This window comes from Salvelinus alpinus, chromosome 15 (genome assembly GCF_045679555.1).
Source record: "Salvelinus alpinus chromosome 15, SLU_Salpinus.1, whole genome shotgun sequence".
Taxonomy (NCBI): Eukaryota; Metazoa; Chordata; class Actinopteri; order Salmoniformes; family Salmonidae; genus Salvelinus; species Salvelinus alpinus.
Genome location: NC_092100.1, coordinates 13,061,771 through 13,087,070, shown reverse-complemented (window position 1 = coordinate 13,087,070; position 25,300 = coordinate 13,061,771). Strand labels below are relative to the sequence as shown.

The 25,300-nt window shown below is 42.9% G+C and overlaps 3 protein-coding genes across 3 annotated transcripts in view; 2 read left to right on the top strand and 1 right to left on the bottom strand.

Annotated features, from left to right (window-relative positions):
• guk1b (guanylate kinase 1b) lies at positions 1-7,703 on the top strand. The gene is made up of 7 exons (XM_071344412.1): positions 1-121; positions 1,621-1,662; positions 2,130-2,226; positions 4,745-4,883; positions 7,029-7,113; positions 7,260-7,345; positions 7,656-7,703. The coding sequence occupies exons 1-7, from the start codon at positions 10-12 to the stop codon at positions 7,701-7,703; spliced, it is 609 nt and encodes a 202-aa protein (XP_071200513.1). The 5' UTR covers positions 1-9.
• LOC139539509 (guanylate kinase-like) lies at positions 7,670-23,072 on the top strand. The gene is made up of 8 exons (XM_071342544.1): positions 7,670-7,699; positions 7,855-7,970; positions 8,198-8,239; positions 18,049-18,145; positions 18,481-18,619; positions 20,260-20,344; positions 20,756-20,841; positions 22,054-23,072. Exons 2-8 carry the CDS (start codon positions 7,859-7,861, stop codon positions 22,087-22,089), a joined length of 597 nt encoding a protein of 198 aa, XP_071198645.1. The 5' UTR covers positions 7,670-7,699; positions 7,855-7,858; the 3' UTR covers positions 22,090-23,072.
• Positions 23,049-25,300, bottom strand: part of LOC139540527 (obscurin-like) — a 52,347-nt gene continuing 50,095 nt past the window's right edge. The window contains exons 68-69 of the mRNA XM_071344411.1: positions 24,081-24,230; positions 23,049-23,916 (exon numbers count right to left, since the gene is read on the bottom strand). Coding sequence (XP_071200512.1) covers positions 23,736-23,916; positions 24,081-24,230 — 331 coding nt within the window. The 3' untranslated portion in view covers positions 23,049-23,735. The remainder of the gene's footprint in view (positions 23,917-24,080; positions 24,231-25,300) is intronic.

The following is a 25,300-nucleotide window of genomic DNA, read 5'->3' as shown; positions in this document are numbered from 1 at the left end:
TCCAGTGTTATGTCAGGACCCAGGCCGGTTGTTCTGAGCGGCCCCTCAGGAGCAGGGAAGAGCACTCTTATGAAGATGCTACTGAGGGATTATGATGGAGTCTTCGGCTTCAGCGTGTCACGTACGTTTGTGTTTCTGGCTCCTACCCCAATATCCTGGCTGGGAGGAAGTGGGACAGCATTAAGCCCTATCTATCGGTACTCTCAGCCTTATCAAACTCTAGGCCAAGTTTGTCAAAGGATTTTGTTGTGGGATAGCTCTGTATCCAATCCATATCCAAGCACAATTATAACTAGTTATGGTTGTGCTGACTGGTACGAGACAGGGATGTCCTCTATCTCCATTCCTCTTCTTGTTGGCTGCAATGTAGACCACTGAACACTACAGAAACGGCATACCTTTAGGGTCGGCTGGCATGTCTTTGCATGCACATCGTTGAGGTTGTTGATAGCCTTCCTTATGACCAGGAGTTGATGATGGATGTTGTTGATGGATGTTAATGATGGATGTTGATTATGGATGTTGATGATAGATGTCGATGATGGATGTCGATGATGGATGTTGCTGATGGATGTTGATTATGGATGTTAATGATGGATGTTGATGATGGATGTTGATGATGGATGTTGATGATGAATGTTGCTGATGGATGTTGATTATGGATGTTGCTGATGGATGTTGATGATGGATGTTGATGATGGATGTTAATGATGGATGTTAATGATGGATGTTGATGATGGATGTGGATGATGGATGTTGATTATGGATGTTAATGATGGATGTGGATGATGGATGTTGATTATGGATGTTGATGATGGAGGTTGATGATGAATATGGATGATGGATGTTGATTATGGATGTCGATGATGGATGTTGTTGATGGATGTTAATGATGGATGTGGATGATGGATGTTGATGATGGATGTTGATAATGGAGGTTGATGATGGATGTTGATTATGGATGTTGATGATGGAGGTTGATGATGGAGGTTGATGATGGATGTTGATGATGGATGTTGATAATGGAGGTTGATGATGGATGTTGATTATGGATGTTGATGATGGAGGTTGATTATGGAGGTTGATGATGGAGGTTGATGATGGATGTTGATGATGGATGTTGATAATGGAGGTTGATGATGGATGTTGATTATGGATGTTGATGATGGAGGTTGATGAATGGAGGTTGATGATGGATGTTGATTATGGATGTTGATGATGGAGGTTGATGATGGATGTTGATGATGGAGGTTGATGATGGATGTTGATGATGGAGGTTGATGATGGAGGTTGATGATGGATGTTGATTATGGATGTTGATGATGGAGGTTGATGATGGATGTTGATGATGGATGTTGATAATGGATGTTGATAATGGAGGTTGATGATGGATGTTGATTATGGATGTTGATGATGGAGGTTGATGAATGGAGGTTGATGATGGATGTTGATAATGGATGTTGATAATGGAGGTTGATGATGGAGGTTGATGATGGAGGTTGATGAATGGAGGTTGATAATGGATGTTGATAATGGAGGTTGATGATGGATGTTGATTATGGATGTTGATTATGGAGGTTGATGAATGGAGGTTGATACTCACTGAATGTGTCCTTACAGATACAACACGGGGCCCACGTCCAGGAGAGGTAGATGGCAAAGGTACAGTAACATTCTCTGACTCATAAACACAGTGTCACGCCTGCTCCCGCTCTCCCTCTCTGGTGCTCGAGGGCTGCCAGGCTTCCCTTCATTACGCACACCTGTCACCATCATTACCCGCAGTAGCACTCACTGGACTCACCTGGACTCCTTCACTTTGTTGATTGCCTTCCCTATTTCTGTCTGCTCCCCGGTTTGTTCCCTGTGTCAGCATTAATGTCGTTATGTGTTCATGTCTAGACGCCGTTTTGTCCTGTTCCATGTCTGTTGCTAAATGAAATGTTCACTCCCTGTACCTGCTTCTCGTCTACCAGCGTCAATCCTTGCACACAGATCATGTCAGTAAACCAAGAAGGATATCAGTAACGCTCTCCTGGATTTGAATCAAGCTGGTTTTGTAACTTCAAATCTGCTTTCAAGCCTGATTGACAATGAATTGATCATTCTCCTCTGCTGTCCATTTGAAGATTACCACTTCTCAAACAGGGAGGCTATGCAGGAGGATATTGATGATGGGAAATACATTGAGAATGCTGAGTTTTCCGGCAACCTGTATGGAACAAGGTAGAGTACATGTTGATAACCTGTTGACACCAAAATATCTTACAGTTACATGTAGGGTTGCACTTTTCTGGTGACTTTCCCAAAATTCTCAGGCTTTCTAGAAATCCCAGATGGAGGATTCCTGGAATCAGGAGGGAATAACAAGGAAATACAAGAACTCTCTAACCTGGATTTCTGGAAAGCCTGATAGTTTTGGGAACATTAGTGGAGTTTTGGAACAGTATGCAAGTTGATTTGGTTTTATGTTTCCCTACCGGTGATATTGATACATCAAAATGAACAAGCAGAGTATTTGCTCCACTGGTGACTAGAATCCAGTAGGGTATTCTCCTGTCATGGCTTTGTAAAGAAATCTTTAAGGGCTGGTCCATTAATACCTGGATTAGCAGAGAGACAGGCCGGGGACAGAATGAGCTTCATCCTCCATTATACACTGCATTCAGAAAGGGTTTAGACCTTTCCCTTTTTTCACATTTTGTTATGTTACAGCCTTACTCTAAAATGGATTAAATAAAAAATGTTCCTCATTGTCACGATCGTCGAAATGAGCGGACCAAGGCGCAGCGTGAATAGAGTTCCACATATGTATTAACGGTGAAACTTGCAAAAAACAAACAACAAAGAATAACAAACGTATGTGGCGCACAAAGGCAACTCAACAAAAACAATAACCCACAAACGCAGGTGGGAAAAAGGGTTACCTAAATATGATCCCCAATTAGAAGTAACGATTATCAGCTGCCTCTAATTGGGAACCATACAAACCACCAACATAGAAATACAATACTAGATAACCCCCCTAGTCACACTCTAACCTATATAGCACCATAGAGAACCCAAAGGGCTCTCTATGGTCAGGGCCCTCTATGCCCCCCCCCCCCCCCCCCAAAGGTGCGGACTCCAACCGCAAAACCTGAACCTGGATGGGGAGGGTTAGGGTGGCCAACTAGCGTCGGTGGCGGCTCCAGTGCGGGACGTAGCCCCCCTTCAGACTGCGGATCTGATCCTGAAGCCGGGCTGAAAGCCGTGCTGGGCACCGGCGCAGAGGAAGACTCCGGCCATGGAGCAGGACTGGACGCCGTGTCTGGACTGGGCTTCGGCGCAGAAGAAGGCTCCAGCCATGGAGCGGGACTGGACACCGTGCCTGGACTGGACACTGGCGCAGAGGAAGGCTCCATCCATGGCACCGGCGCAGAAAGCTCCGGGACTTGGACCGTCGCTGGAGGCTCCTGACCGTCGCTGGAGGCTCCGGACCGTTGACCGTCGCTGGAGGCTCCGGACCGTGGACCGTCGCTGGAGGCTCCGGACCGTGGACCGTCGCTGGAAGCTCCGGACCGTGGACCGTCGCTGGAAGCTCCGGACCGTGAACCGTCGCTGGAGGTTCCGGGCTGTAGACCGTCGCTGGAGACTCCGGTCTGTACACACGCACTGGTGGACGAGTGCGAGGAGCCGGCACAGGACGTACTGAGCTGGGGAGGCACACTGGTGGCCTGGTGCGTGGAGCCGGCACAGGTGACCTGACACCATCCCTATGAGGAAGCATGGTGGTGGCAGCATCATGCTGTGGGGTTGTTTTTCAGTGGCAGGGACTGGGAGACTAGTCAGGCTTGAGGGAAAGATGAACAAAGATGAAGTACAGAAAGATCATTGATGAAAACCTGCTCCAGAGCGCTCAGGACCTCAGACTGGGGCAAAGGTTCACCTTCCAACAGGACAATGACCCTAAGCACACAGTTAAGATAACGCAGGAGTGGCTTCGGGACAAGTCTCAGAATGTCCTTGAGTGGCCCAGCCAGACCCCATACTTGAACCCAATCGAGCATCTCTGGAGAGACCTGCAGCGACGCTCCACATCCAACCTGACAGAGCTTGAGAGGATCTGCAGAGAAGAATTGGAGAAACTCCCAAAATACAGGTATGCCAAGCTTAAAAATAAAAGAAATAAAAAATGTATTGGCCACATACATATGTTTAGCACATGTTATTGCATCATACCCAAGAAGACTTAAGTCTCTGCCAAAAGTGCTTCAACAAATTACTGAGTAAAGGGTCTGAATACATTTTTTTAAATTAATTTGGAAACATTTCTATAAACCTGTTTTTGCTTCGTCATTATGGGGTATTGTGTGTAGATTGGTGAGTGAAAAAAACAACTATTTAATACATTTTAGAATAAGCCTGTAACGCAACAAAATGTGGAAGAATTCAAGGGGTCTGAATACTTTCTGAATGCACTGTACATATCAGGATAGCACTTGATAGCACACAGAACTCAGCATCTGCAGTGTCACAACCACTGAACCCTGATATTAGCTTTTGGTGTTATGATAAATGTTACTATCCTCTTACCCTAGCTATTCTGTAGCATGTGAGGAACAGTCACTGGTCTAATGTCACTCCCCATCCCCTATTATAAGCCTATTGTACATATCTAGGTGGAAAGGTGTGTTTTTGTGCTGTTCAATGGGATCCTGAAACAATTAATGAGCATCATTTATGTTGTCTATTTTCTACACAGCAAGTCTTCTGTAGATGACGTGAGGGCCACGGGCCTCATCTGCATCTTAGATGTGGAGATCCAGGGAGTGAGGAACATCAAGGAGACTGATCTGGACCCCATCTATGTTTCTATCCAGCCCCCCTCTATTGAGATCCTGGTAAGGTCCAATTCAGAGTTCAGAGCTGACATAGTCCGCATGGTCCATTAGAAAATATTTACGAACTCATTTGATATACTCTTATTGAGGTGCAGATATATGTCACTGTAACGGCTGTCGTAGTCGTTCTCCTCCTCAGACGAGGAGGAGCATGGATCGGACCAAGATGCGGATTGGTAAGTATTCATATTTTAATGGGAAAACAACAAACACTACAAAATACAACAACCAACAAACGTGACTAACCTGAAACAGTCCTGTGTGGCCCAAACACTGACACAGGAACAAACACCCACAAAACACAGGTGAAACCCAGGCTGCCTAAGTATGATTCTCAATCAGGGACAACGATTGACAGCTGTCTCTGATTGAGAATCATACCAGGCCGAACACAAAATCCCAACATAGAAAATCAAACCTAGACCAACCCACCCAACTCACGCCCTGACCAACTAAAACAAATACAAAACAAAGGAAAACAGGTCAGGAACGTGACAGAACTCCCCCCTTAAGGTGCTAACTCCGGGCGCACCAGCACAAAGTCTAGGGGAGGGTCTGGGTGGGCGTCTGTCCACGGTGGCGGCTCTGGCGCTGGTCGTGGTCCTGGCTGGACGGCTCTGGCTGGTCCTGGCTGGACGGCTCTGGCTGGACGGCTCTGGCTGGTCCTGGCTGGACGGCTCTGGCTGGTCCTGGCTGGACGGCTCTGGCTGGTCCTGGCTGGACGGCTCTGAAGGCTCGGGACAGACGGGCAGCGCTGGGCAGGCAGGCAGTTCAGACAGCGCTGGGAAGGCAGGCAGTTCAGACAGCGCTGGGAAGGCAGGCAGTTCAGACAGCGCTGGGAAGGCAGGCAGTTCAGACACAGGCTGCGCTGAGCAGGCAAGCAGCGCAGGCGGCGTTGAGCAGACGGCCGACTCTGACCTGCTGAGGCGCACAGTAGGTCTAGTGCGTGGTGCCAGAACTGGAGGCACTGGGCTGGAGACACGCACCACAGGGAGAGTGCGTGGAGGAGGAACAGGGCTCTGGAAATGCACTGGAAGCCTGGTGCGTGGTGTCGGCACTGATGGTACTGGGCTGGGGTGGGAAGGTGGCGCCGGATATACCGGACCGTGAAGGAGGACACGTGCTCTTGAGCACCGAGCCTCCCCAACCTTACCAGGTTGAATGGTCCCCGTAGCCCTGCCAGTGAGGCGAGGTGGAATAGCCCGCACTGGGCTATGCAGGCGAACCGGGGACACCACCTGTAAGGCTGGTGCCATGTACGCCGGCCCGAGGAGACGTACTGGAGGCCAGATATGTTGGGCCGGCTTCATGGCACCCGGCTCGATGCCCAACCTAGCCCTCCCAGTGCGGCAAGGTGGAATAGCCCGCACTGGGCTAAGCACGCGTACTGGGGACACCGTGCGCTCCACCGCTAAGTATGATTCTCAATCAGGGACAACGATTGACAGCAACCTGGTTGGGTTGAGCATAGTAAATCAGAGCCACTAAATTTAGTATATGTTATGTTTTAAATGGTATGTATTAGTTTGTTGATGTCCATCACCAATTTCAATTGTATTATATGTTATGAATTTGCATAACATACAATATGTTATGAATTAGAAAAATTCACAATATGTCATGATTTTGCGAAATGTATGATATGCTACGAATTCTAAATAGATGGGTAGCTGACTAATGTTAGCTAGGCTAGGGGTTAGGGTTAGGGTTAAGTTTAGGAGTTAGGTTAAAGGGTTAAGCTTATTAGGTGAAGGGCTAGCTAAAAGGTTTGAAGTTAGTGTTAGGGGAAGGGTTAGCTAACATGCTAAGTAGCTAAAAAGTATTAAGTAGTTGAAAAGTTACTAAAATGATAAAGATGTCAATGATGAGATTAACACTCGCAACCTTTGGATCGATAGACAGTCACGTTATACACCCACCTATCCACCGCGATCAATCAACATACTTTTGTTTTTGACGTAGGTAACCATAGGTCTTATGTAACCATACCAAATGTAACATAGCATACTAATTTCAGTGTCCTGGATTTCCGTTGACTATGTTACGTCTAGTCTATAAGACCGTGCTGGTCATCCTTGAGCTCGTGATATGAGACTCTTGAAATGTACAAATTGTAATACATTTGGTGACCATTGATGTTTACAGGAAAAGCGTCTGAGGGACAGAAATACTGAGACAGAGGAGAGTCTGCAGAAGCGTCTGGAGGCAGCGCGAGTTGACATGGAGCTCAGTAGGTCCCCATTACACTCCCATGTAGACATGGCCATACTACAAATGCTTGAAGAATATGGATGGAACAATGAATTATCCGTGCTATGCCTTTAACAATGATTTGAGAAGAGCTTTCATAATTAATTTATCACTCTCCTATTTCAGGCAACGAGCCAGGAATGTTTGACGCGCTTATAGTCAATGATGATTTAGAGGGGGCGTATGAGAAGTTGCAAAGTGTTCTTATTGAGGTGAGTCTGAACAGGATGGTTGTCTGCATGTAGTATGGGGACAAAGTATAATTGTCAGTCAGTCGGTAGCAGTGGAGGCTGCTGAGGGGAAGACGGCTCATAATAATGGCTGGAATGGAGTTAATTGAATGGTATCAAACGTATGGAAACCATGTATTTGATATCATTCCAAATATTCCGCTCCAGCTGTTACCACGAGCCCGTTGTCCACAATTAAGGTGCCAACAATCTCCTGTGGTCGGTAGTAAGCGTTGAGTCATTTGTGATGGCTTTGTAACTAAACTTGATATTCTTATACTTGTCTCAACAGGAAATAACGAAGGTTCAGTCGGCCAAGAAAGAAAGATGCAATTCGTAAGAAGCAATTTGTTATTTTGCATATCACAGCCACACATTTTCAATAGAAAACTAGTTAGTTCAATTGAGAACAAGTTTTCACTATTCAATGTAACGTATAGCTTTTCACATGTTTAATGTTTTTCACTGCACCCTCTCTCCCTCTCCTGCAGTGTTATGTCAGGACCCAGGCCGGTTGTTCTGAGCGGCCCCTCTGGAGCAGGGAAGAGCCCGCTGCTGAAGAAACTGCTGAAGGACTACAAGGGAGTCTTCGGCTTCAGCGTGTCACGTACGTTTTGTATCACCAGATGTAGTTTCCAGCAGTAGGGCAGCAGTATCTATCCCCGCTGGTGCGACTGGACCACGAGGAAGACCAATGAACACTAAAGAAACCATATACAGTTAGGGTTGTCTTGCATAGCATTGACAGGTTGAGGCTATTGATATCATTCTGTATCATATGATCACAGAATAGGATGGATGTTGAATTGATGCTCACTGAATGTGTCCTTACAGATACAACCCGGGATCCACGTCCAGGAGAGGTAGATGGCAAAGGTACAGTAAAATGTTTTCAGTCAAAACATAGAATCATGTCAGTAAGCCCAGAAAGATATCAGTGGCGCTCTCCAGGCCCAGAATGAAGCTTCCATCTTTAGTAAGACATGTCTACTGTATGAACGCAGAGACTGGAATTCAATATGTTACATTTTTACATTTTAGACATTTAGCAGTCACTCCAATACAGAGATAGCTAGGTGGGACAACCACATGTCATAGTAAGTACATTTTTCCTCAATAAAGCAAAGTCAGAGCTAGTAAGGGGGGGTCAACTGCGAGTGTTACTTCATGAAAGGCATTACTTTATTATTTGGGGGGGGGGGTAAGGAGTGGGTGTGATGGGGGTGCTGTGGGATTATTTAAGGTGGTTTCACATATAGACCTCTTTAAAATAACTGATCTCAGTCCTCTTTAAAGTGAACTGGGGTAAAAAAAAAAAAAAAAAGAACTCAGTTCTCTTTGTATTCACACTGCCTTTGAATGAGGACTCAACTCTTTTGCCAGTTCACTTCACCTATGTTGTGGAGCGAGTCCTCTTTGCATTCACGTTGCTATGTTTAGAAAGGAACCAAGAGCTTTTTCCTACCTGCACTCTGGAGTTTTACAAAGTGCAGGACAAGCTATTCAATCAGAATGGGTTATCGGACTGTAGATAATAGATTACAATTATGTCTCATTTTAATTAAATGCAATCTGAAGATACTATTAACATGCACATTTGATTGCTAACAGAATAAATAGCAATAGAATAAATGCAGAATAAATAATGTTGTAATTTAAATTGTACAGGCTACTGCCCCTTTAAGAGCTAGAATAGATTTTGTACCCTATGTTGTGATTCTCACCAAATCTGTTGTCTTCTCACACTATTCAAACTCCACAACCAATAAACAGTTTATGAAGCTCTCTTAGCCTATAGTTCACATTTTGCGAATAAATAATCTGAACAAAAAAATCCACAGATTTTGGAATTTCTGTGCATCCTTGACAATCGATAATCAACATCCAAAAACAGCACTTTTTTCCCTGCGAACCTGCACATCTTCTCTCGTTTGTGGCACCAATGTGAGGGGTTATGCCAGGGGAAACCATGTTGCAGTAGTCTAGTGTGTGGTGTGGGAATAATGACAAGCGAACCTGGGAAGTTTTGCGTTCACACCGCCCTAAAAAAGGTAACCGTACCGCGGAATTCAAGCGAACCAAACTCCGACCACTTCTCCAGATGGTCTCAGTTCGGTTCGCTTCTGGGGCTCTTTTGAGGGGTCTGAGTACCTTTGGAGTGTTCACACTAAAAAACAAAAAACAGGGGTGGTAGGGCCAAGAGACCAGCGGTGGCAGAACGAAATGCTCGGGTTGGGGTGTAGGATTTGAGCATAGTCTGAAGGTGGAGATGGGCAGTTCCTCTTGCTGCTCCGTAGGCTTGTAGCTGCAGCGCCATGACAACCTGGTCTCAGAGCAACATGTATTATATTTGACAAAAATCTGTGCCACTCCATTTAGTATGATAGGTTACATTACATTGGCCTAAGAATGTAATAGCAGTCATACAATGTAATGAATTGTAGGACATATTGTATATACTGTATGTCTCATGTCTTGATAGTTTAGTATGATATGCTACTTTTGACTGCTTAAGTATGATAAATGACGTTAGGTTAGGGGTTAGGTTTAGGAGTTAGGTTATAGGGTTGAGGTTAGGGGAAGGCTTAGCTAACATGCTAAGTAGCTAAAATTGTCTTTGATGAGATTCGAGCATGCAACCTTTCGGTTGCTAGACTTTCACTTTATGCAGCCACCCAACCACCATGACCAGCCACTCTCCTTTTGTTTTTGCCTTAAGTAACCTACTGTCATACCTAACATATCATACTAATTTAAGTGTCACGTATTTACGTAGGCCAATGTTATGTAATGTAATATAACATAAAGTAACATACTAAATGGAATGGCCTGGATTTTAGTAAAATTTCATACGTTTTGCTCAGACCTGGCATGGCATGTTGAGTGTGGTGGAAGCTATCTGCTCACAATTGCTGTATTTCTGAATAGACTACTGTTCAGACGACAGCTGACTGAAGAGCCAAAAGTTGTTTTCCATCGTAAATGGAAAAGTCCTAGTAAAGACTGGAGACAATGGTTAACCTTTTACTGCAGTGGTTTCTTGGTAGTCTTAAACAAATCTACTTTGAAACAAAAGTATACACCTCACACACATGGTTATGGGCTTAAGTCATCTGTACGCTCTTAGAAAAAAGGTTCTATCTGTCCCCAAGGAGTCCCCTTTTGAAGAACTCCTTTTCTTTCCAGGTAGAACCCTTTTGGAGTCCATGTAGAGGGTTCTAAATAAGAATTTGTTCTTAACTGACTTGCCTAGTTTAATATATATTTTTTAAACATCTCTGGAGAGACCTGATAATAGCTGTGCAGCAACGCTCCCTGTCCAACCTGACAGAGCTTGAGAGGATCTACCCAAGAAGAACCCTTTTGGTTTCGTCATACCCAGGTTGAACCCTCTGGGTTCCTTGTTGAGGGTTCTACATGGAACCCAAAAGGGTTCTCCTATGGGGACAGCTGAAGAACCCTTTTTTCTAAGTGTACCATGTCAGACATACAGTGCCTTCGGAAAGTATTCAGATCCCTTGACTTTTTCAACATTTTGTTACATTACAGCCTTATTCTAAAATTGATTCAATTGTATTTTTTTCCTCAATCTACACACAATACCCCATAATGACAAAGCAAAAACAGTTTTTTAGAAATTGTTGCTAATTTATCATTTTTTTAAAACGTAGTATTCCGACCCTTTACTCAGTACTTTGTTGAAGCAGCTTTGGCAGCGACTACAACCTCAAGTTTTCTTGGGTATGACGCTACAAGCATGGCACACCTATTTGGGGAGTTTATCCCATTTCTTTTCTGCAGATCCCCAAGCTCTGTCAGGTTGGAGGGGGAGCGTTGCTATACAGCTACTATCAGGTCTCTACAGAGATGTTAAAAAAAATATATGTATATATTTAACTAGGCGAGTCAGTTAAGAACAAATTCTTAATTAGAATGATGGCCGACCCCGGCCAAACCCTAACCCGGACGACACTTGGCCAATTGTGCGCCGCCCTATGGGACTCTCAATCACACCCAGTTGTGATACAGCCTGGAATCGAACAAGGGTCTGTAGTGATGCCTCTAGCACTGAGATGCAGTGCCTTAGACTGTTGCGCCATTCGGGAGATGTTCAATCAAGTTGAAGTCCGGGCTCTGGCTGGGCCACTCAAGGACATTCAGGGACTTGTCTCGAAACCACTCCTGTGTTGTTTTGGCTGTGTGCTTAGGGTCGGTATCCTTTTGAAGGTGAACCAGTCACCCCAGTCTGAGGTCCTGAGTGCTCTGGAGCAGGTTTTCATCAAGGATCTCTCTGTACTTTGCTCCGTTCATCTTTCCCTCGATCCTAACTAGTCTCCCAGTCCCTGCCGCTGAAAAACATCCTCACAGCATGATGCTGCCACCACCATGCTTGACCATAGGGATGGTGCCAGGTTTCCTCCAGACGTGATGCTTGGCATTCAGGCCAAAGAGTTCAATCTTGGTTTGATCAGACCAGAAAATCTTGTTTATCATGGTCTGAGAGTGTTTAGGTGCCTTTTGGCAAACTTCAAGCGGGCAGTCATGTGCCTTTTACTGTGGAGTGGTTTCTGTCTGGCCACCCTACCACGAAGGCCTGATTGGTGGAGTGCTGCAGAGATGGTTGTCCTTCTGGAAGGTTCTCCCATCTCCTTAGAGGAGCTCTAGAGCTCTGTCAGAGTGACCATCGGGTTCTTGGTCACCTCCTTGACCAAGGTCCTTCTCCCCCGATTGCCTAGTTTGGCCGGGTGGCCAGCTCTAGGAAGAGTCTTGGTGGTTCCAAACTTAATCCATTTTAAGAATGATGGAGGCCACTGTGTTGTTGGGGACCTTCTATGCTGCAGACATTTTTTGTACCCTTCCCCAGATCTGTGCCTCGACACAATCCTGTCTCAGGGCTCTACGGACAATAATTTTGACCTCATGGCTTGGTTGTTGCTGTGACATGCACTGTCAACTGTGGAACCTTTTTATAGAAAGTTGTGTTCCATTCCAAATCATGTCCAAAGAATTGAATTTACCACAGGTGGACTCCAATCAAGTTGTACAAACATCTCAAGGATGATCAGTGGAAACAGGATGTATCTGAGCTGAATTTCGAGTCTCATAACAAAGTGTCTGAATACTTGTAAATAAGGTATTTCTGTTTTATTTTTTTGCTAAATTTGCAAACATTCCTAAAAACCTGTTTTTGCTTTGTCATTATGTGGTATTGTGTGCAGATTGCTGAAGACATTTTTTCATGAATACATTTTAGAAAAAGGCTGTATCATAGCAAAATGTGGAAAAGGTCAAGGGTCTGAATACTTTCCAAAGGCACTGTAGAGTTGAAATGTATTCCATTTTAGTTTTCATCCCAATATAAAAATGTTATATATATCACAGAAGACCGAAAATATAAAAACCCTTTGACATGGAAACATTTTAAATATTGTTTACTTATTATGACATTTTTTAAACGTTCCACCCATAAGGCTACTAGGTCATTTGACTGCAGGAAATGCAGGACAGAAAATGCATGTAGTTGCATGACATATTACAGAGATACTTTACATTACAGTATCCAGTCATTTGTGTTGACTAGATTCTTATGGCTTTTGGGAATCAAATCCACAACCCTGGCGTTGCAAGCACAATGCCCTACTAACTGATCTCCACGGGACCCACTATATACAGTTAGTCGGAAGTTTACATACACTTAGGTTGGAGTCATTAAAACTCGTTTTTCAACCACTCCACAAATGTCTTGTTAATTAACAAACTATAGTTTTGGCAAGTCGGTGAGGGCATCTACTTTGTGCATGACACAAGTAGTTTTTCCAGCAATTATTTACAAACGGGTCAGAAGTTTACATACACTAAGATGACTGTGCCTTTAAACAGCTTGGAAAATTCCAGAAAATTATGTCATGGCTTTAGAAGCTTCTGATAGGCTAATTGACATAATTTGAGTCAATTGGACGTGTACTCGTGGATGTATTTCAAGGCCTACCTTCAAACTCAGTGCCTCTGGGCTTGACATCATGGGAAAATCAAAAGAAATCAGCCAAGACCTCAGAAGAGAAAATTGTAGACCTCCACAAGTCTGGTTCATCCTTGGGAGCAATTTCCAAATGCCTGAAGGTACCACGTTCATCTGTACAAACAATAGTGCGCAAGTATAAACACCATGGGACCACGCAGCCATCATACCGCTCAGGAAGGAGACACGTTCTGTCTCCTGGAGATGAACGTAGTTTGGTGTGAAAAGTGCAAATCAATCCCAGAACGACAGCAAAGTACCTTGTGAAGATGCTGGAGGAAACAAGTAGAAAAGTATCTATATCTACAGTAAAACGAGTCCTATATTGACATAACCTGAAAGGCCGCTCAGCAAGGAAGAAGCCACTGCTCCAAAACCGCCCAAAAAAAACAGACTACGGTTTGCAACTGCACATGGGGACAAAGATCGTTCTTTTTGGAGACATGTCCTCTGGTCAAAAGAAACAAAAATAGAACTGTTTGGGCATAATGACCATCGTTATAATTGGAGGAAAAAGGGGAGGCTTGCAAGCCAAAGAACACCATCCCAACCGTGAAGCTCGGGGGTGGCAGCATTATGTTGTGGGGGTGCTTTGCTGCAGGAGGGTCTTGTGCATTTTACAAAATAGATGGCATCATGAGGATGGAAAATTATGTGGATATATTGAAGCAACATCTCAAGACATCAGTCAGGAAGTTAAAGCTTAGTCGCAAATGGGTCTTCCAAACTGACAATGGCCCCAAACATACTTACAAAGTTGTGGCAAAATGGCTTAAGGACAACAAAGTCAAGGTATTGGAGTGACCATCACAAAGCCCTGACCTCAATCCCATATAAAATTTGTGGGCAGAACTGAAAAAGCGTGTGCGAGCAAGGAGGCCTACAAACCTTACTCAGTTACACCAGCTCTGTCAGGAGGAATGGGCCAAAATTCACCTAATTTATTGTGGGATGCTTGTGGAAGGCTACCCTGAATGTTTGACCCAAGTTAAACAATTTAAAGACCATGCTACCAAATACTAATTGAGTGTATGTAAACTTCTGACCCACTGGGAATGTGATGAAAGAAATAAAAGCGGAAATAAATCATTCTCTCTGCTATTATTCTGACATTTAACATTCTTAAAATAAAGTGGTGATCCTAACTGACCTAAGACAGGGAATTTTTACTTGGATTAAATGTCAGGAATTGTGAAACTGAGTTTAAACGTATTTGGCTAAGGTGTATGTAAACTTCCGACTTCAACTATATAAAACCTGTAACTTCCAGCTTTTCTGTACCTACAGACCTCCATCACTACCTTGTTGCCCTCTTTTGTACCAACACAACCTTCACACCATCTCTTCACCTACATAACCCAGCCTACTCCATTCCGACTGACACTGAAGCTCCCATGCTTCTTAACTCAAGTGAACTGCACCAGTGGCTCTCCAAATGATCCCCCTATAAGATACAGCAATAAACATTATTTGTTGTGCCTTTTTTTTGTTTTCTCCGTAGGCCTGTTCTGTCTGCCTATGCTTCTGGGGGCTACATTACTGCCCCTAGCAGACGTCCTATCGTCTGTTTCATCTGCAGGTGTAGCTATCGCCTCTTCATTTTGTGTTCTATCCAACCATGTCTAAATGCCATTCATAAAAACATTGTGAAGAGAGAGTGATGGGGGTTACTTTCATCTTCACAGTTAGAGTGACCAAACTAAACAATGCCAAGTGCATACTAGTTATGGTAAAAAGACATCTAATATTCTCAGGAATACAAATGCCAGTTTGCACTTTGTGGTAAAAAGCTTTTGAAAATAGCCCCCTGTGATTCCTCAGTGGATCTACTCTCCTGACCCCCCTCCCTCCCCCACCCCCCAAAAAATAAGTTGTCACATCCATAAAATGTCTGTTACTGTATGTACCCACCATTAGCATCACAGCATTCTGTTGACATTGATAGGCTTCATAGTAAAGCCTTTTGTTTGATTTTGGATATACTCCAGTTCAGTAATGTTAATTGAAAGTATGGATCATAGCTGCTAGCACAATCTGGTCCTGTTGTCAAGGCAGATATCCTCAGGACTATTCTATTAATTTGATCAATACATCTATGTGATTTCCTACGTCTTAAGCAATAACAGTTTTTGAGGAAGATAGCTGTTTGATGTATTCTACTTCCCCCCAGGAATATGGATAATGGAGAGTTAAGGCTTGATGTCTTCTTCAGTTGAGCTCTAGTTTTATATATTTCGATTTTTTTTTAAATAACTTAACGCAGTAACTGCACTACCAGGACGATGAGCTTTGCTGGATTCAGTCTAATGAGATTGTCTATTAGTTTTTATTTTTTATATTTTTTATATACAGTGGTGAGAACAAGTATTTGATACACTGCCGATTTTGCAGGTTTTCCTACTTACAAAGCATGTAGAGGTCTGTCATTTTTATCATAGGTACACACACGGAATCTACAACAAAAATCCAGAAAATCACATTGTATGACATTGCATGACATAAGTATTTGATCACCTACCAACCAGCAAGAATTCCGGCTCTCACAGACCTGTTAGTTTTTCTTTAAGAAGCCCTCCTGTTCTCCACTCATTACCTGTATTAACTGCACCTGTTTGAACTCGTTACCTGTATAAAAGACACCTGTCCACACACTCAATCAAACAGACTCCAACCTCTCCACAATGGCCAAGAACAGAGAGCTGTGTAAGGACATCATGGATACAATTGTAGACCTGCACAAGGCTGGGATGGGCTACAGGACAATAGACAAGCAGCTTGGTGAGAAGGCAACAACTGTTGGCGCAATTATTAGAAAATGGAAGAAGTTGAAGATGACGGTCAATCACCCTTGGTCTGGGGCTCCATGCAAGATCTCACCTCGTGGGGCATCAATGATCATGAGGAAGGTGAGGGATCAGCCCGGAACTACACGGCAAGACCTGGTCAATGACCTGAAGAGAGCTGGGACCACAGTCTCAAAGAAAACCATTAGTAACACACTACGCCGTCATGGATTAAAATCCTGCAGCGCACGCAAGGTCCCCCTGCTCAAGCCAGCGCATGTCCAGGCCCGTCTGAAGTTTGCCAATGACCATCTGGATGATCCAGAGGAGGAATGGAAGAAGGTCATGTGGTCTGATGAGACAAAAATAGAGCTTTTTGGTCTAAACTACACTCGCTGTGTTTGGAGGAAGAAGAAGGATGAGTACAAACCCAAGAACACCATCCCAACCGTGAAGCATGGAGGTGGAAACATCATTCTTTGGGGATGCTTTTCTGCAAAGGGGACAGGACGACTGCACCGTATTGAGGGGAGGATGGATGGGGCCATGTATCGCGAGATCTTGGCCAACAACCTCCTTCCCTCAGTAAGAGCATTGAAGATGGGTCGTGGCTGGGTCTTCCAGCATGACAACGACCTGAAGCACACAGCCAGGGCAACTAAGGAGTGGCTCCGTAAGAAGCATCTCAAGGTCCTGGAGTGGCCTAGCCAGTCTCCAGACTTGAACCCAATAGAAAATATTTGGAGGGAGCTGAAAGTCCGTATTGCCCAGCGACAGCCCTGAAACCTGAAGGATCTGGAGAAGGTCTGTATGGAGGAGTGGGCCAAAATCCCTGCTGCAGTGTGTGCAAACCTGGTCAAGAACTACAGGAAACGTATGATCTCTGTAATTGCAAACAAAGGTTTCTGTACCAAATATTAAGTTATGCTTTTCTGATGTATCAAATACTTATGTCATGCAATAAAATGCAAATTAATTACTTAAAAATCATACAATGTGATTTTCTGGATTTTTGTTTTAGATTCCGTCTCTCACAGTTGAAGTGTACCTATGATAAAACAGACCTCTACATGCTTTGTAAGTAGGAAACACTGCCGATTTTGCAGGTTATCATATACTTCTTCTCCCCACTGTATATATATAATTTTGTCGTTAGAAAGCATTACTAGCACCTTCATAGAGCATTTTCACCTTTATTTACATCTATTGCAATCCTCTTTTTCCAGTGAGACATCTATTTTACCAGGACATATTTGAATGTGCTGGGATTCCTTCTCAATTTGAACACACCTGTCATGTTGCAATGCTAATGTGTATGTGTTGATATGAGTAGCTGTAGGTTCATTATGAGCATTGTTGTCCCTGTTGAAGTGATTGTGACAAGGTTGTCCTGTGTTCCCTACATGGTTCCCCCCAATGTGTTAGATCCACTGTGACTGTGATGTAGAGGAATAATATAATCCCAATGGTAGGGGACAGTAATGTGTTAGTTTGATGTGTGCCCTGTACACCCTCTCTCCTTCTAAACTGTTATATACTGTACTGTGTTCTATACTGTTCCTCTTGCATCCAGACAGCGTGTCTTTTTTGCCCGTTTCTAATCACCTTCCACTTTTCATACTTGGGGGGCATTCATTGTGTGATTTGCTTCTAGTGATGTCAATGTTAATTTCCCTAATTGCTTGTAATGATGTGAATAAAAATGTCTCTGTCTACCTATACTTATCCTTGGATTTTGTTCTATATCACCCTTTTTTAGTGCCTGAATACTAATCATTATACATCTATTGTACCCTGTAAATTTACCCTTTATTAGTTTGAGAGAACTCCATCCAGCCTGACTGATTACTAACGGTTTCTTCTTCTCTCCTGTCTGTTTCAAGATTACCACTTCACAAACAGGGAGGCTATGCAGGAGGATATTGACACGGGAGAATTCATTGAGACTGATGAGTTTTCTGGCAACCTGTATGGAACAAGGTAGAGTACATTTTCTGAACTTTTGGTTTGCACCAAAATGTCTTAGAGTATTTTATTACACTAGGCAAGTTAGTTGTGAACAAATTCTTATTTACAATGACAGCCTAGGAACAGTGGTCCAACTGCCTTGTTCATGGGCAGAACAACAGATTTTTTTACCTTGTCAGCTCGGGGCTTCGATCTAACAACCTTTCAGTTACTGGACCAACGCTCTAACCACTCGGCTACCTGCCGCCCCTATGTATGAATCGGGGATAATCAGTGGTATAATTTTCTAGTTTGTTCAGCGGAATCGTGGATGCAATTAAACATAGCTATGTTTGTATTCTCCACAGTAAGTGTGCTGTACAGGACGTGAGGGCCAAGGGCCTCATTTGTATTTTGGATGTGGATATTGCGGGAGTGAGACACATCAAGGAAACTGACCTGGACCCCATCTATGTTTCAATCCAGCCCCCCTCCATTGAGGTCCTGGTAAGAGTCCTCAACCATACATTGCACAGCGTTGTTCTACTGCAAGGTTCCGCAACAGGTGACAAATTCGGCCCGCAAGCAATATTATTTGGCCCTCCAAAGTTTTAAGTTAACAAAATAGAAGAAATCTGTTGTTGGACAAAGGATACTGTAAAATCACCAGAAATTCAACTAATGATTTTAATTTATAAAATCTGTTCCCAACTATACCCATGGATAAATTGAAAGACATATGTTATTGTGTCTCAATGTAATCAAGGTATTAAATTATGTTATTGTGAAATACATAACACATTTGAGATTATTTGTGGCCCATTTGTAGTGTACAAATTATTAGGGGTTCACAGCATAGATTTGCCACCTTTTTGCTAATTTGGCACACAGAAACTAGAGGCCGTGAGTAATTTAATCAAAAAGAATGGCACCAATTGGCTTATAGGCATTGCTGTTGTAAGAAGTCTTACTTAAATCCTGATATCCGCCTCCACGTTTGACCTGAAACTGTGTACGTAGGTGTCTTTCCTCATGTTGAACAAATTTGCCTCAAGGACCCATAAAGACCAGTCTCAATGTCAACAGTGAAGAGGTAACTCCGGGATGCTGGCCAGTGTCTGTGTTCTTTTGCCCATCTTAATCTTTTCCTTTTATTGGCCAGTCTGAGATATGGCTTTTTCTTTGGAACTTTGCCTAGAAGGCCAGCATCCCGGAGTCGCCTCTTCACTGTTGATGTTGAGACTGGTGTTTTGCGGGTACTATTTCATGAAGCTGCCAGTTGAGGACTTGTGAGGCATCTGTTTCTCAAACTAGACACTCTAATGTACTTGTCCTCTTGCTCAGTTGTGCACCTGGGCCTCCCACTCCTCTTTCTATTCTGGTTAGAGCCAGTTTGCGCTGTTCTGTGAAGGGAGTAGTACACAGCATTGTACGAGATCTTCAGTTTCTTGGCAATTTCTCGCATGGAATAGCCTTAATTTCTCAGAACAAGAATAAACTGATGAGTTTCAGAAGAAAGTACTTTGTTTCTGGCCATTTTGAGCCTGTATTTCGAACCCACAAATGCTGAAGCTCCAGATACTCAACTAGTCTAAAAAAGGCCAGTTTTACTGCTTCTTTGATAAGAACAACAGTTTTCAGCTATGCTAACATAATTGCAAAATGGTTTTCTAATTATCAATTAGCCTTTTAAAATGATAAACTTGGGTTAGCTAACACAACGTGCCATTGGAACACAGGAGTGATGGTTGCGGATAATGGGCCTCTGTACGCCTATGTAAATATTCCATAAAAAATCAGCCGTTTCCAGCTACAATAGTCATTTACAACATTAACAATGTCTACACTGTATTTCCGATCAATTTGCTGTTATTTTAATGGACAAAACATTTGCTTTTCTTTCAAAAACAAGGACATTTCTAAATGTCCCCAAACTTTTGAACAGTAGTGTATATTTATAATTATGTTCCGGATAAATAACCATTTGCTCAGAAAAAAAGCAGCCTGGGGCTGAATCTAGTTGCCTGCCATTCTTCTACTATGCAGTTTAACTTTTTGCATGCTTGCTAGACCTGAGATGGCCACATGAAAAGTTTGTTCTTGAAATGTATAAACTGAAAATGCTTGGGGAACATTAATGTGTACAGGAAGAGCGTCTGAGGGATAGAGCGACGGAGACGGAGGAAAAGATCCAGAGCCGCCTGGAGGCAGCACGGATTGACATGGAGGAGTGTAGGTTCACCATACTGTCCTATGTAAACATGGAGGAGTGTAGTTCCTCTTTACTGTCCTATGTAAACATGGAGGAGTGTAGTTCCTCTTTACTGTCCTATGTAAACATGGAGGAGTGTAGGTTCACCATACTGTCCTATGTAAATATGGAGGAGTGTAGGTTCACCATACTGTCCTATGTAAACATGGAGGAGTGTAGTTCCTCTTTACTGTCCTATGTAAACATGGAGGAGTGTAGTTCCTCTTTACTGTCCTATGTAAACATGGAGGAGTGTAGTTCCTCTTTACTGTCCTACGTAAACTGGTTTTAAAACTACAAATGTTTGAGGGATGTGAATTGAACTAAGGACAGGCCATTGCATGCTGTTGACAATGAGTTTTCATTTTTGTTTCTTCACTCTTCTGTTATAGGCAATGAGCCTGGATTGTTTGACATTGTCATTGTCAACGATGACTTGGATGAGTCCTATGAGAAGTTGCAAAGTGTTCTTAAGGAGGTGAGTCTGAAAATAAGATGGCTGTCTTATGACTAGATACAGGAGGTAATGACTAGATACAGGAGGTAATGACTAGATACAGGGGGTAATGACTAGATACAGGAGGTAATGACTAGATACAGGAGGTAATGACTAGATACAGGAGGTAATGACTAGATACAGGGGGTAATGACTAGATACAGGAGGTAATGACTAGATACAGGAGGTAATGACTAGATACAGGAGGTAATGACTAGATACAGGAGGTAATGACTAGATACAGGAGGTATTGACTAGATACAGGAGGTATTGACTAGATACAGGAGGTGTGGATGACTAGATACAGGAGGTATTGACTAGATACAGGAGGTAATGACTAGATACAGGAGGTAATGACTAGATACAGGAGGTAATGACTAGATACAGGAGGTGTGGATGACTAGATACAGGAGGTATTGACTAGATACAGGAGGTATTGACTAGATACAGGAGGTAATGACTAGATACAGGAGGTATTGACTAGATACAGGAGGTGTGGATGACTAGATACAGGAGGTATTGACTAGATACAGGAGGTAATGACTAGATACAGGAGGTAATGACTAGATACAGGAGGTAATGACTAGATACAGGAGGTAATGACTAGATACAGGAGGTATTGACTAGATACAGGAGGTGTGGATGACTAGATACAGGAGGTATTGACTAGATACAGGAGGTAGGGATGACTAGATACAGGAGGTAATGACTAGATACAGGAGGTATTGACTAGATACAGGAGGTGTGGATGACTAGATACAGGAGGTAATGACTAGATACAGGAGGTGTGGATGACTAGATACAGGAGGTATTGACTAGATACAGGAGGTGTGGATGACTAGATGTATGCATTCCATGTTGGAGAAGAGTTTGTATGTAGGTATGTATGTTCTATAACTATATATATATATTATTATGTCTTTCTCAACGGGACATGTTGGAAGACGTTCAAGGCAAAACCTGCGATTTTTAATTTAATTGAATGGTTTTTACACAATTTGAAAAAGGACTCTGTAATTACAGATCCCCTCGGTGAAAGTTATTTCTCATGTTTAATTACTCATGATCTATTTTATGTTATTACAAGTCCTTGTTCCAGTATGTAACTAATATCTTTTGTAATTTCACCTTTGTATTACCATGTTAAGAGCTCCAACCCAAATGTTGAGCACTTTGTACTCCCCTCCTCAACAGGAAATACTGAAAGTTCAGGAGGGCATCAAGTCGTAAGGAGCTACAGTTACAGCGTCCCAGTCTTCCTCTTGCCTGGTACCTTACAGGAGATACATAAACCAACATTTGACCCCAGCTAATTTCGATTTAGCCACAAAAGGAAATGTTCTGAGGGTTGCCATATGGTGACTGTGGGGACTTCCACAGAAACGGATACTACCGTAATGCACCTAAGACTCAAGAAGATGGTCTAAAACTCTTAGGTTGTTTTCCACATTCATTCAGTCTGTCATTTCTGAGGAATTTTGAGTAAGACAAAGGGACGTGTAGAGTATACAGTCGATACAGTTAAAAGTCTACTTCATACCTTACTGCCAACTGGGTTTCAGCCATGCAGACAAATAGAAACCACTGCCAAAGCCAATAGACCTTCAATAATTCAGAGTTTTGTGGTTATAATCTAAAGGTTTGACAATATACTTAACATGCCCCTGACTTGACATTTGTGATGAATGCCCTTGACTTGTGCGATGACCATCCCGCATACAGTATGATGGACAAACAACCCGAGAAGTAGTAAAACAAAAGTTGTGCATAAAACGGTGTCTTAGCTGTGAAATATCATATTAGCGGACTAGCTTTGAGATAAACACTGCTATGTCTTCATCTTAATCTAATTATATTCTTATTGGTCAAATAGTAAAACACCATTCTGTGTTCTGTAGTCTCATTTTTCTCTCGGTTTTAAGCAATGATAGTGTAGTCTGAATGATGTTACACCAAATGTAAAGATGTGTATGGTGGGGTGTTATACTAATTTAACAGTATTTGTGGATGAATATGTAACTGACTGGGTAACGATCAAAGCACCTCAACACACAGCTTTCATAGGTCAAAGGTCAGACCTGAGGTTGTCAGTTTAACTCGCAGGTCAATTACTGTAGCCATCCATCTGCAGAAAATAAAATGTGTGTGTCTTGTAGTGTATGTTTTTGTATGCAACGGAGCTAGACAAATAAAAAGCACTTACCACTGTTTAATTTGTCTTTCAGTGCATACATCACCTGTCACAAGGTACAGGAATACTCAATGAAATCAAACGATCATCAAAAATGCTTAATTTACTCATGATCTTATTCTCCATTTATACAATATAACAAGACAATTGAAAACATGTAAAACATTGCAATAGTGTAAATATTTCACTCCTAAATATCTATACAGTGTATATTTAAATATCTGTCTATGTATCTGCCGATAGGGATTTCAACATTCCTCTCTTTGTGAGACAAAGCTTTATGCTGGTAGGGACCCTTGCTATGCTTTGGGCTCTGATCTGTCTCTTTGGCTAATAAATCATAAAATCTACAAATCTAGCGCATGAAATATTAACTTTTGTAATGTCCAATGCCGCAAACTCAAAGGAACAATGATTTCACGTTTTCAAACTCGTGCAACTGTATTTGCATAAATCATCTAACTAAACATTTCCCTGATATCATGAAGCTGTAATTCAACCAAAGCCAAACTCATTCAGACAAACACTTAAAACTTTAGACAGCCATTAATACATACACATTTGACCAGTCCCCATTTTAGGTCAACATTTGTAAGACATCACATATTTGTGACCAGGATCTGGGCTATGAAGAGACATCCAAGTCCAGTTCATGTATTTCATAACAGTCTACTGGAAGAGCAGATCACTGGAAGAACGGGCCTTGCAGCTTGGTGCGGACCTGGTCTCGTTTCACCTGTCTCTCCTTGAGGAAGGCCTGCAGCTTGTCGGGGGAGAAACACAAGATGGAGTCTCTGTGTTTGGAGGGGGCCCGCTCACCCCGTACCCACGGGATCTGGAGGCACTCAGCCGCTGAGGGTCTGGCCCTGAGGAAACACATCGGAAAAATTCCGAAATGGTTGGTTCTGGTTGTTGTAACGTTAACACTACCGATCAATTACCCCTCAATGAAACAACTTTGGGTGTACCTTGGCTATCTCAAATAATAAGTATAGAACCTGGTTGGCTAAGATGTGGCCAATGGACTCACCAGGCCTTGTTGCTCAGTGTGTTCTTCATGAAGCTGATTGCTGCCTCTGACAGGCCAGGGTAGCATCGGCCAAACTGGATCTTCCCCTTCCGGATGTTTCTGTCCCTCTCCCAGTTGAGGTCTGAATGGAACGGGCTATCTGCACTCAACCTAGATGGTTAGAGGGAGGATACATAGACACATCAGAGGACAAAAGGAGGAATAAATGGCAGTATTACTCTACACTGAGTATACAAAACATTAGGAACACCTTCCTAAATTTGACACAAACCAGTGCTCCTGGCACCTACTATCATACCCTCTTCACCATCTGAATGGCACACATACAGTACTTTGCAAAAGTATTCATCCACCTTGGCGTTTTCCTATTTTTTTGCATTACAACCTGTAATTTAAAATGATTTTTATTTGGATTTCATGCAATGGACATACACAAAATAGTCCAAATTGGTGAAGTGAAATGTTTAAAAAAATAAAATAAATGGTGCGTGCATATGTTTTCACCCTCTTTACTATGAAGCCCCTAAATAAGATCTGGTGATACCAATTACCTTCAGAAGTCACATAATTAGTTAAAGTCCACCTGTGTGCAATCTAAGTGTTACATATATATACACCTGTTCTGAAAAGGCTTCAGAGTCAGCAACACCAGTAAGCAAGAGGCACCACCAAGAAAGCGGCACCATGAAGACCAAGGAGCTCTCCAAACTGGTCAGGGACAAAGTTGTGGAGAAGTACAGATCAGGGTTGGGTTATAAAAAAATATCCTAAACTTCGGAACATCCCCTGGAGCACCATTAAATCCATTATAAAAAAAATGAAAAGAATATGGCACCACAACAAACAAAGGGCCGCCCACCAAAACTCACGGACCAGGCAAGGAGGGTATTAATCAGAGGCAACAAAGAGACCAAAGATAACCCTGAAGGAGCTGCAAAGCTCCACAGCGGAGATTGGAGTAACTGTCCATAGAACCACTTTAAGCCGTACACTCCACAGAGCTGGGCTTTACGGAAGACTGGCCAGAAAAAAAGCCATTGCTTAATTAAAGAAAATAATAAGCCAACACGTTTGGTGTTCACCAAAAGGCATGTGGGAGACTCCCCAAACATATGGAAGAAGGTACTCTAGTCAGATGAGACAAAAATTGAGCTTTTTGGCCAAAGGAAAACACTATGTCTGGCGCAAACCCAACACCTCTCATCACCATCCCCACAGTG